Source organism: Aythya fuligula, chromosome 4, assembly GCF_009819795.1.
Source record: "Aythya fuligula isolate bAytFul2 chromosome 4, bAytFul2.pri, whole genome shotgun sequence".
Classification (NCBI taxonomy): domain Eukaryota; kingdom Metazoa; phylum Chordata; class Aves; order Anseriformes; family Anatidae; genus Aythya; species Aythya fuligula.
Genome location: NC_045562.1, coordinates 59,582,993 through 59,601,938, shown reverse-complemented (window position 1 = coordinate 59,601,938; position 18,946 = coordinate 59,582,993). Strand labels below are relative to the sequence as shown.

Genomic DNA, 18,946 nt, shown 5'->3' with positions numbered 1-18,946 from the left:
GAGAATCTTCTCATCAGCTCAAAAATAAAACAAAACAATCTATTGGTAATCAGTAAGTTTAGCTGTTTTGTTCTCAAAAACTGTTGAGATTTTACACTATCTCATTAGATTGTTCTAACACCTTACCAAAAACAGACACACATGCAAGACCAGAGCCTCATTTCATAGATAAATTGGACATAAGTTGTAGCAAAATTTCATTTTTTTCATTCTACAGGATACAGTGCAGAATTCTACAGTACACTGTCTTACAAAGCATCTGAAGATAGTCACAAGGTGTGAGATCTTAAGTTAGTTTTAATCCAGATAAATTGTAAGGAGAAAATGTAAAACATTAAGCTGGTCTTTACACCTGTCATCCCTGATCTTGCATAGTAATTAAATAACTTGGAGCGTTAAGAGCTAAACTGACAGTGGTCTGGACACATTGGGTTCTAGAAATGGTAGTGTTCAGAATACAAAGTAATCTTACAGTTGCCGCTACTGTATATGCGATACCAAATTATTTGTAACATTTTTTTATCTAGCCAATAGCTTTGTTTCAAAGATAAGTAACAAAATCCCTGACAAGTATAGATACAGTGATTTTTCATGAGGAACTTTATAAGCATTTAGATCTTGGTATCTGTTCTTACAGGTTAAAGCCAGATTTGCATATTGCTAATGTGGTGTGTTTTTTTGTTTTGTTTTTATGGAAGGTATTTTTCACTTGATGAATTCCTGTACTAGCTGGGCAAAAATAAACTAAACGTCAGGAAAACTGTCTATATATTCAGCAGATGAAAAAATATATGTATTTTTAAATACAAAGGTATCTCTAGCTCAGAAAGTCCATGGGCTGTAAGGTGCTGGAGGCTTGGACAGTGTATATAACAGAAAAATACCACCATAGACAATTCTCTTTTAATTTTATTGGACATACGTTGAATTGTTTATGTTCAAGATGTCACAGAACATATACACTGGATGTGGAAGTGCACCAGCCCAGAACTATTTTTTTTTTTTTTTTTTTTTGAGTAAATGGTTATCTACAAACATGCTTTATATTTCACACAGCATAATATATGAAAGAAGTCAGTTGGAACTTGTTGGTATGAATTGTAAATCATTGTTATTTAAAGTTTTAATTTTATGTAGAAGAATTACTGGAATCTCACCTCTGGAAATACATGTAAAAAAATACAAAACAAAAAAAAAGTTATAGGGAATGTTATAGTGCAAAACCAAACCTTTAATTTTTTCCTTTTATAAAAATCTGGTGAAAATTGACACTTCTCAATTAAGCATTGTTGATTTTAATATCTATGTATATATATATATAGTACGTATATATATAGAGAGAGATATATAAAAGCCTATTAGCTTATATTATTGCTTAAGAACTGGGAATCCACAGTTACAGGTGGAAAGACAAGAAAGGTATTTGCATGATACTGTGAGCTTTCTTAAGATCACAAACTGGAACTGTGAAGTAACAGGAAATAAATGCAATCATCAGACATTCAGACTGTCTGATGAAACCTTGAGAAATAAATCATTTAAAATGCATCACTATGTCCTGCACTCTTTAACTCTGCTATTCTCTTAACATTATCATCTTCTTTATTTTAAACTCAGTCTAGTAAACATCAGGTCATTTTATGTACATTCTATAGATTACAGATGATCATTTCTCTTGTTCATTGCCATCAGTCATTAGATCACAGATCTAACCGATCCAAAAGTAAAACCTTTCCTATGCCACCAGTGGCATGTACTTCTTACCTTTTCTGTTTGTTTTGCTCTGCTGTAGGTGAGACTCTGAAGCTTGCTTCATTTTGCTATATCAACCTCTCTTGCTGCTATAGTTGTGCATTAGCTTAATGTGCTATGCTGTTGTATTACAATGTAAAAAGTCTCTTGTCTCTTCTGTCTTTGTCACTGCAAGCTGCTAATCTGAATGAAGTGGAAAAAGGTCAGTTGTCTTTTAAGCCTATTTTCACTTACTTTGTTTTTTTTTCACTTTCCTTTCCTTAAAGGTGCATGGATTTCAGTTCTTAAATAAGATCAAATGAATCGTATATAGGTATAATTTAGAAAGCTCACTACAAATCCTCAAATCAGGCACCTTGATCTAGCTGTGAATAGATGTCAAAAGAATCTTGTTTAAGCTACAGATCGCTGTGCAGGAGTACTTTAACACTACTTTCACTGTCTTTTTTTTTTTTTCCAGATATATTAGAAATTTGTGCATCCTGATAGGACTAACAAAAAGGTTTACATGGTGATCTTCTGAAATCTTTAGTCTCATTATTTTTAAAACATACCTTGGTTCCATTCTAATGTATTCTGTATTATATAGTACTGTTTTTCTGTAATTTCTTCATTAGATGATAGTACTAGAAATTTTTCTGGAGTATAAAATGGCAATCCCCTTTCTTATCATATCTGTGATTTTTTTGCCATAAATATCTAAAATATTTGAAATGAACACATTAAGCTCAGACTATTCTATAGGAAAAGTAATGGTGGAAATTTTTATGACACTAACTTTGGATGTTCATGATCTTTTTCATGATCTTTTTAGTTTTAAAAGTTTCTGCCTAACACCTATTTCACTAACAGAGTTAAAGTATCTTCTGTACAAGCTGGTTTATTCAATCTGAAAAATAACATTATCCGTAACAATATATATATGAAGTTATATTTATATAAAGTTATTTATACTTCTACAACTAACTGTATAGTTCTGAAAACAAATGAGTCAAGTCATCTTGTAGTGTATTTGCTATCAAGTTAATTTGATAAACCTATTGTGCTGTCTATAAAACAATATAATATTTCACTAGTAATGAAAAATCTTTCTCATTAACCACTAAACAGCATGTTGAGCAAATCTGCAAGTATACCATCAATTTTGGTTATTTTAGACATCTGGAGAATTATTCTTACAACTTAAATTCAGAGTCTAAACACCCTCTGCAACTGATGGAGTGAAACAGACATTTCCAGAAAGTAATTCCAACTGTAGGTGTTCCATGGTTAAGGTTGTGTTCAATTTAGACATGTTCCTCTATTTGCCTTTTACTGTTGTTATTTGGACAAAAAACGTAGCCCCCCCCCTTTTTCTTTCCCCCTTGTCACTTCCTAAGTTTTTATGTCTATAGTGTTCTGTTACTGTCCCTGTATTGAAACTGTTTGATTATATAAAAAGTATTTAACATGAGGAAAACTAGAAGAAGTGAAAGCTCAGTTTAGAGAAATATAAGAACTGAGTTCTTTGTTATACTTGCAAATATATTTGTATGCTTAATCGTAAATCAGCCAAGCAGATTACAATAACTTGTTCGACATCAGTGACTTATGGATAAAATTTGCTTTGTCACTGATTTCCAGCAGTGTAAACTGAAATATTTTAGGATTTTCTTTTGTAAATGAAACAAACAAAAACCCAACCTTATTTCCTATGTCCATGAAAAAATGGCTTTTTAAATGGAAAGTAAACTGAAGATGCTACTGTGGAAAGACTCAAGTCCCAATTTCAAGTTGAAACAGATGTTATTTGTGTATAATTTGGCTTGCTTGTATTTTGCATGTCTTTACAATGTGATAAAAGGTAGAAAGGCCATGAGTCCTAAACAGAACTGTAGTCGTTGTAAATGTATGACACAAGTGTGAACTATAACATGTTAAAATTACTGATTTTATCAAGAATACATTTCTCACAAACAAATTACTCAGAGATATGAACTAAGTTCAGCATCAAAGTTAAGCAGATGTGTGTAATAAATGCTTGTATTTTCTTGCCAGCTGAACATGAAAGTCAATTATCGGTCTATAACTTGCTTGAAGGATCACTCAGTTTTATCATGGCATACATCTTTTGAATTGTGACAGTTGTAGGAAAACAGGATTATTTTAAGTAATCATCTCAGTTTAGGCAAGCCTTAGACACAGATGTAAATTCTAGTTTCATATCTTTCAAAACTTCATTACATTGCCTTCTAGCTGCTACAGTAAGGAGCTAAGTTACCATTTTCAATTCAGTTGGTAACCAGATAAGTACCTGCCTAAAGTTTAAACATGCAAATAAAATGCAAATCATACCATATAAAACTTGATTAAAATTCTAATTATTTTATTAGATCAGGATCATAATCCTTAGTCTTGTAAGAATTGCACATTAACGTTACAACTTCTAAGAATAAAACAATACCTTTGCAACCCTTGCTTTTCATCACATGTAAAATTTTCTGTTTCATGAAGATTAATAGTCAAGCTCATAATATATAATAGTACAGTCATTTGAAGTATATTAAAATATTCTGGCTGCATTTTCATGAAGAGGGAGTATACATCCTTGGCAATCTAAGCCACTTGCTTAGATTGTTTGATAGTTTGATCACTGCCATTAGTGATTCTAGTCTATGATCATAGAATCACAGAACGCTAGGGAATGGAAGGGACCTTGAAAGATCATCTAGTCCAATCCCCCCACTGGAGCAGATGATCCATCGTTCTGTTTTCCTTTAGCGTCTTAAAGCTTATTTGCCTAAAGTTTTTTGTTTTTTGTTTTTTCTGCCAAACAGCATAAATGCAAAATAATTTAAAATGTTAAAATAATAAGCCCCATCTTGCATATCTACAAACATGAGACTTATATGAACAGAGGTAATCAATGGTAAAAGTCAGGAAAAGTCTAGCAATGAATCACATTTAGAATTTTACTTTAAAATTAAGTTCCAAAAATATTTTCCAATTCAAAAAAAAAAAGTTAAATACTATAAACTTCATCCTTCTGTAGCTGTGAAAAAAATAAGCTAAATTATCCCTTGTAGAGTAGATATTTTTGTCTTTTGTGAATAGTGAGCTCAGTACTTTAAATACTTTGTTGTCTACTGTTTGCTAAACTGAAGACTTCATAAAAATGCAGAAATTTCTGTATATATTTTGTTAAGTAGCAATAATGTTTCCTAACCATTCCCACAGTCTGTTAACTATTTCAGTCAGAAGTAATTAACAGAGACACCAAATCAAACACTTGGACTATAATACCTAGCTTATAAAACAGACTGCAGAAGTTAACTCACAATTTATGGCAGGCAAGTTCAGAAGCTGGAACAGATAAATATGTACACATATTTACTGTGTAAATATCCTACTGTGCTAGTAATTACCCATAATTCTACAGTATGTATTTTAGTTTTGGAGCAATTAATAAGTATTCTAGCAAAAAACTGATTATGATGATTAAAATTGACCATACTTTCTTTTAAATCATTTCTCTAATTTATATTCTAATATCATACTCAGTTTTGCTAATACACTGGTGATTTTATGCTTGTTTCTTCAGTAAGCTTGTCTGTAATTTTCAATGTGCTGTAATATTCAGCAGCCCATGTTCATTTGTCTTAGAGCTCTTCTCTTCATTCAGAAATATACTGGGTCACGTTCCTTTATATAATTATATTTTAAATTTATTGCCCAACTAGCAAAATAGCAATGATGTAAATCATTTTTCATATCATTGCATTGTTCTTTATCATTTGTTATACTATATGCCTTTATATATTGGAAAATCCAAAGTTATTTTTTTCTACGATTTATAATCTCATCAAATCATAAGTGTATTAACATATGCAGAGGAAACAAAAACTAACCTGTGAATCTAGCAACTTATATCTTTGGTTGCACACAACACATTATCAATATTGAATAGTGCTGTCTGACTGTTTAAATCTGAAACATCATCTATATCTAGTGGTAAAATCTCAGCAAATATTCCAGTTTTGATGTTGGAGGGTCTTCATTCAGACTATGTCGATGACACAGTTCCACTGGTTTTAGTGCTACTACGTACCAGAAAGCAGACTCCATAGCTTTTCAGATATCTCATGAAAACAGTTACAACTGTTTCTAATTAAGTTTTGGAACTTTTTTTTTTTTTTTGACACTGTATGTACTGATTATTTTTAAACAAACTAGTCTGTTGCTTTTTTTTTTTTTTTTTCTGTGTACAATAATGTTCCCATCGTCATCTTCAAAAACATGGTTACTTAGCCAAGCTCAGTTACAACAGGCTTGGTATTGTTATGAGTATAACATTGGTAGTAAGCTTCCTTGACCTAAGACTTTTTTTCGCAATTGTTTTACATTATTTTGTAGAATGGTTTTAAAAACATGTCATGTTTTTTTAAAATCAGAGAACTCTCTGACATTTCCTTCCAGTAAGGCCAAGAAGCATAACTAGATAAACCTGGTATTTCCTTCAGTGAGCTTTTCACTTTCATCACTCTCTTCATTTCAACAAAATTATTTTCTCGTCTTCACCTTTGTCTCAGTTAAATTCTGAATAATACATTGGTTATTCAATATGCTAAAAGATGTTACTTTATGAGGAAGCTATTATTCAGTGATTCAGATTCCATGTCATGTATTTCTACTTACTTTTTCTATTTACTTTTCCTCAAACAGTTATGTTTTCATTACAGAAAAGCTCCACTCAGAAGATAAATATATTAACAGTATAAATTAAGAACTAGTGGTGTTTTAGTTTTGTTTGTTTGTTTGTGGTTGTTTTTTTCAAACAAAACCCTTTGAAAAGAGAAACGGATCTGTTTTTTGTTTGATATATCATGGGATGCTAAGAATCCCTGGTATTTCAGGATTCTTTGTGCACTGACCTAGCCATAACAGTTTCACGCTTCAAGACTAGTAAGTCCATAGAGATTTTGAAGAGGCTTTGAGGATAGAATTTAAATCCTGTGTATTAGTCATCTTCAGTGGCCTGTATTTGATCTTCATTCAATTTCCTAAATATATTTACTATCACATTGACAGCTTTCCCAAGGTCTGCTAAATAGCCTGTGCTTGAATACCATTGTCTTATGTTAATTCAAAGCTTATTTAGTTTTGTATGGAAAATACTCTACTTGCAAATTGGTAAGGTGCTATATTTTTTTTTGTTCTTGTTTTTTAAACCTTTGTATGGAACCAGTGGAACCAGTTTGGATCTTATTTATTTATTTGTTGTTTTGTTTTTTTTTTCCCTGCTGGAGGGCTGTGATGCAATTTTGTAGCAGTTTTTCTTTTTTTATCCATGTTCCATGTTATTGCGAGGTTCCATGCCTTATAGAACTTCAACATATATATTAATGATGTGTTTTTATGCTCTTGTTTAACCATCTTAGCTCTTGTTCAGTTTTGCCTTTTTCTCTGTCATTGCTGCTAATGGGGACTGTTCCTCAACTCTAAATTTTATTTATTTTTCTATTGTTTGAAATAAATTTTACATATCCTAAGAAATAAGTTCTGGAAATAATATGTGAGGTCTTGAGTAGTCATGATAGTGTGTAGTCTTAAACAATGGTATGTAAGTATGCTTGCTGTGGAAATGACAGCTTTCTAGGGAGGATCAGTTGAAGCTGCCCCTCCTCACCCCCCAACCCCAGGGGAAAAAAAAAAAAAAAAAAAAAAAAACAAGAAAAATAGACATTTAACCATCTACTGTTGCTTTCAGTTTATTATTATGTGTACTTCTGTGATGCCAGAGAAGCCCATGTAAGACAGAGGGTAGTTTGTGTTGTGCTAAGCACTCTGAGAAATTGACAAGGAGCACTTTAAGATGTTAGAAACCTTATTGCTTAATGACAGTAGTAGCTGATGAGCTGGTTCATACACATATACGTGCATATGTATTTTGGAAGATATCTTAATTCATATTCCTGCTCTAAAACTCCATTTTGATGTTATTATCCTATACCTTTCTGCCTTTTTCCAATCCACCTGTTTGTGATTCTACCCAAGATGTGTCCCTAAGTGGTCTGCCTTTCTTCTTTCCTACACTGCACTGATGATGATGCTGTCCTCATCCTCAGTACTGTACTGCCTTCCAGCAGATATTGATTGCTCATTCGGGCACTTTTCATTGGTGGCCACTGCCCAGACAAGAGTCAGTGGGCACGAACTGGAACATGGGAGTTTCTGTCTAAACATCAGGCAGCACTTCTGTGGTGTGCAGGTGACAGAGCACTGGCACAAGTTGCCCAGAGAGGCTGTGGAGTCTCCTCCTTGGAGATCTTCAGAAGCTGCCTGAACATGGTCCTGGGTAGCCTGCTATGGATGGCTGTGCTTGAGCAGAGGGTTGGAGCAGGCAGCCTTAAAGGCAGGCGGCCTTAAACATGCTGTGATCTAGCTATGCTGCTGGCCAGCACCACACTTAGCTGGGTAAAACTGAGGATTGCTAAGTATTGTTCTTCCTGAATTAAAGTTTGACTTGAGCACTGAAGACATCTGCTATCTTCTGCTCTTTTCTTCCTCATTTTGGTGCACTGTTCAATTTCTTTACTCACTTGACAAATAACAAGGAGCAACCCTGCTCCTTCCATAGTATTAGGTCCCAATACGAGTCTCTAAATTCATCAGGTATAGGGTTTAAAATATTCTTCTTATGGATGCTAGAATAATTATACTTCTTTTACAAACCAGTGGTAAACCAGGACATTATTCATGGTATCTTCTGATTAGTTAGGGAACAAGACATTAGTTATCTGTTTACGTATCTATAAGTGTTTACTTTTCAAAAAGTTGCAATGAGATCCTATTTTAACCATATTAAAATATTGTATAGATTACCCAGCCCATGTTAAGCTTCTAACAGCAGGGAATTATTTTTCTTTTTTTTTTCACAGAACGGGTATATTATGACATATTATGACAACAGATTATTGTGATATATTGGAGTGTCAATTAGGAAAAAGTAGAAAGCAAGTTTTCATTGCTGGGTAATTGGAATTATATTGTCAGACAGTTGTATTAACAGTAACAACTTACAGTACAAATCAATATTTCTGTGTGAAATTTATTCATTGTATCATGAGGTATGTATTTTTTTAGTGTTAACAAAAAAAAAAAAAATCATAGCAGTTACTTTTAAAATACAATTATTTTCAGGTCACTGTGGTGTTTTCACTGAGTTGACAACATACGTTACATTTCAGGTGAGCTCTGTGAGGAGAAACTAGATTTCTGTGCTCAAAACCTGAATCCTTGCCAACATGACTCAAAGTGTATATTGACACCCAAAGGTTACAAGTAAGTTTAAAATATTGTCATGGTCTAGCTGAGTCTAAATTTCTATTTATTTATCCTGTTCAACTTCTTTTCTTTTAGTGGAAATAAGTTCTATTGTCAAAATACCGATTTCAATTATAATCAAATATTGTGGTAGTATAGACCCATTTATTTTCAGGTAGATCTACATTATTAACTTAAATATGTTTACGGAATTAAAAGATCCTTAACAGTTCTAATTTCATTCAGAATTTAAAGAGGAACAAAATATAGAGTGTTTAGTCTATGTAACTGTCTATACAAAACCTTTGTAGTAGCTTAGCCAATAGGAAAATAATTACATTGAACTGAAGTGGAATTATTATACTGCTTTCTGAGAATTAATTGTGAAAGAGGTTATTAGGAAGGTACACTGAAAGATATAAAATAAAGTTAATTCCCAAGAAAACTAATCTGTAATTATACCATATCCTTATAATTAATTAGTACACATACTTAAAAGTGTTTTTAATAGGCTTTAGGTTAATAAATTTAGGAAACCTGCAGCTTTCGCACATGTTTTATGCACATTATGTTCTTGTCCCAGAATCAGCTTATCTAGGATTGATAATCATTCCAACTACTTATGAAACAATGTGTTATTAAAATGTGGCAAAAAATATTCAATTATATCAAATATTCATATGAAAATGAAATGAAGTTGATAGTTTTAAACTGGAAAATAAAAAACTTATTGGATTTAAATTTGTCTGTGTTATGTTTATTATCTTCATGTCATTTCAATAAGCCTAGTTTGGTATGTTATACTTGACTGCCCAGTTCATTAATCTTCCATCTTTAAAATCTCACTTTCTGAGATTTTAAATCAGAAGCTAACACATGCATTAGCTTCAAGCATGTATCTCACTTAGCTTTTTAATAGCGTGCCTTATATTCTCATTCCATTTTCTTATTCATATTTGCTGAATAAAAATTGGGACATATTTTATTGAAGTACTTAATTTAACATTACACAGCTATTTGAAATGACTCTTTGCTCTTTAGAGCAACTCTTAGATACAAGAAGAAACAACATCAAGAAGGGAATCACAGAGTCTAATGAAATCAATCACATACATCTTAATAAAAAGAAGAGCATGTGAATGTATGAATTAGTAATCTTTTCCATTCATTTTTCACAGAGTTCTGAGCATTCACTCAATCTAACATGAGAATTCCTTGCAGGAATGCCATTAACATTAACAGTGAGAGTTGCATGAGTAAAATAATAATAGCAAAAAAAAAAAATTTACACACTATTTTGATAATGTGAAATTTCTAGTCCAGTGGGGATTTGGGTCTCAGGGAAGGGTTAGGGTGTGTTTGAGACTTACCGTTAGTTCACTAACCATGCAGCTATCGGTCTGGTTGAGCTTTTTTTTTTTTTGGGGGGGGGGGGGGGGGGGAGGGGCAAAGCTATGAATAACCTATAAACTGAATAAATGAATCATTGGCCCAATCCTAGTTGCTCAGTTGACAAAGGAAATATCCATCAGTATAATAGAAACTTTGGATTATTTTTCTCAGTTTCAGCAACTAAACATAACTGATTATTTTTAGTGTTCACAGCCACTTACCACATCCCTTAACTTTCTGCATTACTCATAAATTCCAAGAACTGTCAAAATGATTCATGAGGGCTCTCTAGATTTTAAGACACAAATTATTTGATATAATGTCAGATAATGAGTAAGCATGTGTAACTGGCAAACCTGGATTCCATGCACTGTAGACTCTCCAAATAATAACATGATTAAGCTACATAGTTTTTATATACAAAGTCACAGCAATGATTTTTTTTCCTCAAGTTTTAAACAATTCAGTAGGTCCTTATCTTTGTCATAAACACACTATTATTAAGAGGCACTGTGTTATCCAACCTGCTTTCCTGTTTCACAGATGTGACTGCACACCTGGATACATAGGTGAACATTGCGATATTGACTTTGATGACTGCCAGGACAACAAATGTAAAAATGGAGCACAGTGTACTGATGCAGTTAATGGGTATACATGTATTTGCCCAGAAGGATACAGGTGAGGAAGATCTGAAGACAATAAAAACATGTATGTCTTTCTAAAAGTCACATTTTATTTTTTTGAAATACTGATTTTTCTATTTGTATTTAGTGGCTTGTTTTGTGAGTTTTCACCGCCAATGGTTTTACCTCGCACCAGTCCTTGTGATAACTATGAATGCCAAAATGGAGCCCAGTGTATTATAAAAGAGAGTGAACCAATCTGCCAGTGTTTATCAGGCTACCAGGGTGAAAAATGTGAAAAACTGATCAGTATAAATTTTGTCAACAAAGAATCCTATCTACAAATTCCTTCAGCTAAGATACGCCCCCAGACCAATATCACTCTGCAGGTAAGATTATTTCTGTTGCAGATTCTGATCTGGAAAATGGTGTAAATGATCTCTCATAGTGTGGAAAAATACCCAAAATGTATTGGCTCACTTAAACAGCTTTTCACAGTTTGAGCTAAAAATATATAAAAATAATAGAATAACTCTATCATACTGAAGTAGATGGGCTTATTGATTGGAACAGAAAGAATTTTGTCATGTTGGCAATGAAGGAAGAATTTTACAGTAAAGTAATAGGCTATAGCAGTAAATTCAGAAATTCACTTACTACAGCATTTTGATTTAATATTTTTAGTTCTTTCTAAGTGTTTCTTTCTTTTAATTAGATTGCCACGGATGAAGACAGTGGGATCCTTCTCTACAAAGGCGATAAAGATCACATAGCAGTAGAGCTGTACCGTGGTAGAGTGAGGGTTAGTTACGACACAGGATCTTATCCAGCCTCTGCAATTTACAGGTGAACACAAATTAAAAAAAAAAAAAAAAAAAAAAAAAAAGTAACTGAAACAAAAAATGTCTTAATTTTTTATATCAAAATCACATATTTTGAATAGATCGTTAAAAGAACTACTACATGCTATTTAATGTATAGTCAGATATTTTATAATTAAAACATTGCCAAAAGACATGATTTTGCTTGGAAAATAATGCATGTATGTCAAAAAGATAATACCTTATTTGATCCATTAAAACTGAGTAAGAGTTAGCCTTACAGCAGAATATTTATACATTTGTGTAAAAAATGTGAAAGTGTTTTTTTTTGTTGTTTTTTTTTTTTTTTTCCTATGATGTTACTGCCAAATAGTTTTCTAGTGTGCAGGGTAAAGTGCAGAACTATACTGCATAAGCAGAAATGAAATGGCAGCTTAGTTTGTCTTCTTTTCTGTGTTAGGCAGTCTTAAAAAGTGGGACTTTTCCTGGCAAGGGAGGAGAAAGCTAAAAATTTAATTCTAAAAAAGGCACTACGCTTGAAAAATACATGTTTTTTGCTTCCAGAATCATCAAGAGATAGAATCCACATCTGTTTCTAAAGTCAAATTTATCTGATTTTCTGAAAAAAATACTAACTGAATTTCCCAGGTTTTCTTGTCACTCTTTTCAAGGATTTGCATACAGACATTGCAAGAGTGAACAAAAAGACAACAGGCATCAATTTGTCATTGATCTGCCTGCTGTTTCAAATAGATTCAGAAGTAATTGGGGAGTATTAATATAGTTTTCCCCAAATCTTATTTTTTCTGTATTTACATATCTTGCATTGTAAAACTATATCTAGTGAGTAGTCACTTGCTGGAGATTCTAGTAGTTGACACTGTTCTGACATAACATTGAAAGTAAATGATTTTTAGAAATGATTGCACCCAAATGGCAATATAAAATCAAAATCTTAAGTCTCTGTAGCAGGGAAACAATGCTAAACTTTCTTAGGTAATAACAGCAAGGGAACTGTGGTTTTAGTAGTGTTCTACAGGAAAAAAAAAAATAAATAAGTAAATAAGTTGATTAATAAAATCATATCATTTTACAAGAAGGGTCTGAAGATTGCTTCTGTTTTCTGGTGCAATATATGATTTAAAACATTGTTTACAGTTCCATGAGATGGTTTAGCCTTTGGAAATACTATATGTATTTTAATTGTATATATTGTCATATATTAAAAATAGGATTTGACTTTACAGAGAATCTAAGTATTTAACAGAAATTTAAAATTGCAGAAAAGAATAAGGCAATCCGTACTTCACTAAGCAAAGACGAGATGCCTGAAACAGATGTCAAAAACAAACAACAACTAAGACTAGAGAGATTAAACCAAGTTAAAATAAAGTTTTATTACATAAATGGCAGTCAAGAAATGGTGCATTAAGAAGGAGTCAAGCGGGAGCTGTAAAGCCTGCAGATGTGCTTGTAGTAGCAATAAAACACAGTTGCAAACAGATGATTTAATCATGATAAATATGGAGAATGAACAGTAACAGAAGTCTAGCTTTGTAGAGTGAATGAGAACTGCTTTTACCAATCTGCAGAAAGAGCCATCAACCCCAAAACACTCGTAAGTAAATATGAGTAACAAGGTAAGATGATGGCAGTGCCTAGATCAATAATGAACATGAATTCATTGAATATGGTTAATTTGGAAAAGTTGATCCACTTGGGTTTTGTTTGGTCTGGACATCCATTTTTAAATTATAAATGTTTTTGTTTGTTTGTTTTATATATATATATAAATATATATATATATATATATATATATATATAAACCTATTCATTTTGTAAAGCAGTTTTCATCATATATTTATTGGAAATATGGGAATATTTCTTCACAAATCATTATTCTTCTACAGAGTTCCAGAAGCTTTAAATCAGTTTTTTTTTACAGCTTTTCATTAGGATCTATGCATTCAGCTCTTAATTCTCCAATGGGAAATGGGCTAAAAGTAATGTAAGTGCATTGGCAGGAAATATTGCACAGATACGCTTTGTGTTTATTTCCCCTTTAATTTAAACCACTCTTAGCTAGGAGAGTTCCTCTTTCTGCAGTAAATTTTACCAGTGAAACAGTTAAAAACTAGAAGCTTTTAATAAACACATGCTCTTTACACATTATGTTTTATACTTCCCTGGAATAATGACCTCTTTCTATAAAAACACATGTTCTGTGTTGCTATCATCCTTTTAAATACTGTAGTGTGAAAGGTTGCTAAGTTGTAAACTAACATAAGTTGCCTTGGAATAAGAACATTATATCTGGGCTTCTTGTTTACTTGAGCCAAAAAGTCATATCCAATTTTAATTCTTGTAACAATTTTTTTATTTTTTAACTGGATTCATTGAAATGTGTTAAATTTATCCTGGCACTTTTCTTATTGCTCGACCACAGCAAGCAACCTCTAATGATTTGAATAGACCATACTCTTTAGGAATGATAAACTCCACCTTTTTCTTCCCCACATTGAAACTCTCAGGCGGTCTGCCCTCCTGCCCATTCTCAAAAACTGCTTATTCTGCCAGTGTCTTCATTGTGCGTTTGTCCTTTCATGTAGAGCTCAGCTTACCTAAAACTTGCATGCTGCTATGCAGATCTTATATCCATATGCATCTGGGCTTGTCTACATAGCTGAAGTTAGTAATAAATAGCTAAGAAGCAGCTTAATGTATCACAGCTGTAAACGACTCAGATCAGAGTGCATCTGATCTGTTGCAGGGCAAAAGCAGTTAGGTTAATTAAAACATCATTAAAGATGTTATAAGGTAATTTGTTTGATTTTTTCCTAGAGATTTAGCAAGATAATCCTTTTCCTCTATACTGATTTTGTAATAAGAAGAGCTCACTGTCTGTATGATTGTCCATCTCAGCCTAACATCATGCAATTGGTTCATTTAATTTACATTTCAAAGGCTTAAGCTAACCTATCTGATGGCATTCTATCTGATGCTGCCATGCGAATGGCTATGTCTGGTCTCTGGGCTACAGCTCATTGTCATAACTTCCATACAGTCATACATTCAGCTCTTAACTCTTCAGTTAAAAATGGGCTAGAAGTAAAACAAGTATTATGATGTATTAAGACCTGGAACTACTCAATTCAGAGACTTACTTCTCTGATGTACCTAAACTGTGCTCAAGTGCAGAGTAGCTACCCTGCACTTAAATATTTGCTGTACTATTGAAGCTGATAAGTACAGACAGACATTTCTTGTACTTAGTAACATTAATGTGTAGGCTTGTCCTTGCACAGCATAAGTACCACGCTTGAAGAAAGCCTTCTCTGTATGAAACATTTCAGGCATTCTCCTGATAGTGGGTTCATATCTTGTTAGTAAGCAGAAGGAAATGGTATACATAGGCAAAACAACAGCAACAACAAAAACACCACGACATTCACAGTACAAGCCAGAAACTGAACACAGAAATAACCAGGCCTAATAAACACTACAAATTATCTTATTGCTAGCATCGGTAGAGCTGCCCAGACCAATGCTGTGATTTTCTCTGGCAGGCCTAAAGTTAGATGTTGTTCCATATTCCATTAAACTATAGGTTTATATATTGCTGGAGTCAACTCAGAGCAGAATATGTAAACTCACTACCTTGCAACATGTAGGATACACACACACATATATTGAAAAATCACATTGTTGTATAGGAAATACAAACTGTTTTTGTGTTTGGCTTTCTGCCTAGTAAATGTATTTCAACTCATGTTTAGAATATCATCTGTATTTTCACAGTTCATGATTTGATGAGGACAGGAATGACAATGAAAAGTGGCTATTAATAACTACAATACATATTACTAATAGAGTGATATTGAAGGAGTATAACATTGTATTGGCTCTTATGCATGCCTGTGTGTCCTAGTACAATCTAGTTTTCCAGAAACTGTACTCCTGGAGAAGTTTTGTTCTGAAGTTGTATTAACAATTAAAGTGAAAGAAAATCAGAATGGTTCTAACCAGAATTAAATGTATATTATTTATTTTTCAGTGTGGAAACTATTAATGATGGAAATTTCCACATTGTGGAGCTGCTAGCCATGGATCAGATTCTGTCTTTGTCTGTTGATGGAGGAAGCCCCAAGATAATTACCAATTTGTCCAAGCAGTCCACTCTAAATTTTGACTCTCCGCTGTATGTAGGAGGTAAGAGAATCAGCTAATTTAGTCTGGTAATATACATTAATAACTACATAGTAAGAGACTTATTCATTGAGGTAACATCTTAAAATGAATTTTGAGCAGTTGATCTAAATAGTTTCAATTTTAACAAATAGTAGTGGAAGATTGGCTAGTACTCTAAAAATAAATGCCCTTATACTTTAAATTTAGTTGAAAAATAAAGCATGTCCCCATAAACTGTATATGTTGCTATTTAATCAGTATGGATATGTGATGCCAACTGCAAAATTCTGTGATTTTCTACTGCTCATTGTAATGAACATTTTTATTGTAATGAAGAAATGCACATCACTTAGCTATCCGAAGATTCAGTAACACCTATTCAGAAAGTGTAGAATAGTAGCATTCTGTTTTGGTCATGTTTTGCATTTCTATTTCACTGTACAGGTATCTGCAGGAATGATAGCAAAGTATAAAGTCTTGAAGTATAATTTCTGTCTTCAGATCTTATTTCTTAGGGCTGATAAGAATTAGTGGTTATTTGGTTTGGTAAGAAGGGAAGGGACTGGAAAGTTGCCATACAGTATGTGGCAAGGTTGTTTGGGGAGATTTTTGGTTTGGTTTGAGAAGAAATCATTCTTTCAGTAAAACTGATATTATGTTATAGATAAACACAGAACATTACTGATTATTTTCTGCGATTTACTGTATAGAACTATGGATTCAAGCACATTTTTAAACAGCAGTTTTTCTGAATTTTTGATGGGCCTGCATAACCTAGGTTGAGTCAAAAACTTCAGCCACCATTTTGTGCCTTCTCACCATCCTGGGTAGCAGGTGTCATTCTTAATGATCAGAGCTTCAGCATAGTTGTTAAATAGTGTAAATCTTCTACCAGTCTTCAACTTCTACTTAGTTTAACCTCACACTCTTACGGGAGACATCAAAGGAGTCTCCTTCTGATCTGTTCTTTCTGTAAGAAGAATACATACTTTCTTTGTCTTAATCATTTTATTGTTGTCCAATTCTTAAGAACTCTTTTGTGTCTAAATTTTTTTGACTTGAGCGTGTTCACTCTGCAAAAAAAAAAAGGTTATGATACCAATAATATGCTCATCAGTCACCTATTTTCTCTGTCAAATTTATCTTCTTCTAAATATTCCAATTATTCTAAATACAGAAGACCTCAAGGCAGCTTCTTAGATTATTTGTAATGGGAAAGACAAACAACAAACTTTCATTCTGATCAAGAATAGTCTGTTTCTCCTATAAAAACAGAGAAACAAGTGCCTCAGTCGCAAGTGATGAAGGATGAGTTTTGTCTCTAAAAATCACCGCTGTTCTTTGAAATACTTCAGGTTTTTTGTCACATCTTTTTGGATTTGGTCATTGCCTCCTTCTGTCTAAGATGAAAAGAAGTACAAGATAAAATTCAATATTACTCATTGCTCTCATACCAGCAAAGAAAATAATTGGTGTAATGAAATATATGTTTTGCTTTAAAATTGCCTTGTATCACACATCTTCAAAGGAGGATTGTGTTGTGGAAGTGTATCTATTTTTCCACTTGAATTATTTCTGTAGTGTTATTTACACAGTGTTCTGTGTCACATTTTTTAGAAGGAGAGATGGTCCTATATTCTCAGAAGACACTATGTGCTTCCTTACTTTATTGTCAACATCCATTTGTTGTTTAATGACTGCTAAGACCAATTTTACAACTTCTTGAAAATTAAGATTAGTACAGAATGATTTCCCTGTCTGTTGTAGGCAACTTTAATGAAATGCCCAAGTACAAACATTTAGTAAGTAACACTTACTTGTTGATTTCTGACATATGGTTCTCTCCTTGCATCTTCACCTTGCAGGTCTGTGTCTCCATTAGAAGAATCACATTAATCTGCATCAAAAGAAATTATTTTCAGAAATGATGCATTTCCTACTGTGGTCGATTCCTAAGAGCAGAAGTTTTCTTCATCATGAAGCATAGGCTTTAGAGATGTCCTGCATTCCCTCTATTTCTGTTCTTCACATTCAGGCTCCAAGCAGAAAAATACTTTCAGCTATTGTAAGAAATGTTGGTCTAAAACAGAATGAAAACCACTATTAGAAGTGTGTTATTACAAGATGAAGAAAAAAAAACAAGCTTTTATGTTCCTTATGTTTTCATATTTATCTTCTTAAAGTTTTCCAAATGGTTAAGTTGTTAAGTTTCACTCTTGCATTTTTATGTTACTCATCTTTTTGAGATTCATTCATTTTTTTTTTTTTTGTACCCAAATCTATGTAGAATTTTAAAGAATTTGATCACACATTTCCTTCAGTTAAGAACTCAAATTCTCACTAGAATTTTATGCAGTATTCTTATCTTTGCCAAAGTCTTAGTTTGACACCTATATCATCATGTAGCTTACACTTACTCTTATCACCTTTCTGTTAAAATGGCATTTCTGGTAAGCATCACCTCAGCTGGCAGGATGAATGAAATTCAGACTTGACAGCAAGTCCTTGTATGGTTCTCTCTCTCTCTCTCTGTCTCTCTCTCTCTCTCTCTTTCTGTCTTCGGACAAAGCTATTCTTGGGTCACGATTATTTTGGTTGGTTAGGAAGGGAATAATTTAATCTATTTTTTACAGAAAGGAGGGTAATCAATTTTACCTTTGTTTGTGTGACATTTTTTCCAACTCTGTGGCTCTCTTTGAGGTCAGACCACACACTAGATATTTTTCAGTCTTTCTATAATAGATCACAATAAATCTTACTGAAAGTCTATGGCGTTTCGGTAAGAAGTCTAACGGGAGAAACTTTCTTCTCTCTTCATCAGGCTTCACTGATAATTCATATTCTACTTTCAGAAATTAGAGCATA

At 32.9% G+C, this 18,946-nt stretch overlaps 1 protein-coding gene across 14 annotated transcripts in view; it reads left to right on the top strand.

The window, feature by feature from the left end:
* The window catches only part of SLIT2 (slit guidance ligand 2), a 259,333-nt gene that overhangs the window by 228,350 nt on the left and 12,037 nt on the right, over positions 1-18,946 (top strand). For 9 of the 14 annotated variants that reach the window (XM_032187213.1, XM_032187210.1, XM_032187214.1 and 6 more), the window contains 6 exons: positions 1,928-1,954; positions 8,979-9,072; positions 10,990-11,127; positions 11,221-11,461; positions 11,788-11,918; positions 15,948-16,102. In XM_032187213.1, the coding sequence (XP_032043104.1) occupies positions 1,928-1,954; positions 8,979-9,072; positions 10,990-11,127; positions 11,221-11,461; positions 11,788-11,918; positions 15,948-16,102 (786 nt within the window). The remainder of the gene's footprint in view (positions 1-1,927; positions 1,955-8,978; positions 9,073-10,989; positions 11,128-11,220; positions 11,462-11,787; positions 11,919-15,947; positions 16,103-18,946) is intronic. The other 5 variants (XM_032187221.1, XM_032187217.1, XM_032187219.1 and 2 more) reach the window with 1 other exon arrangement.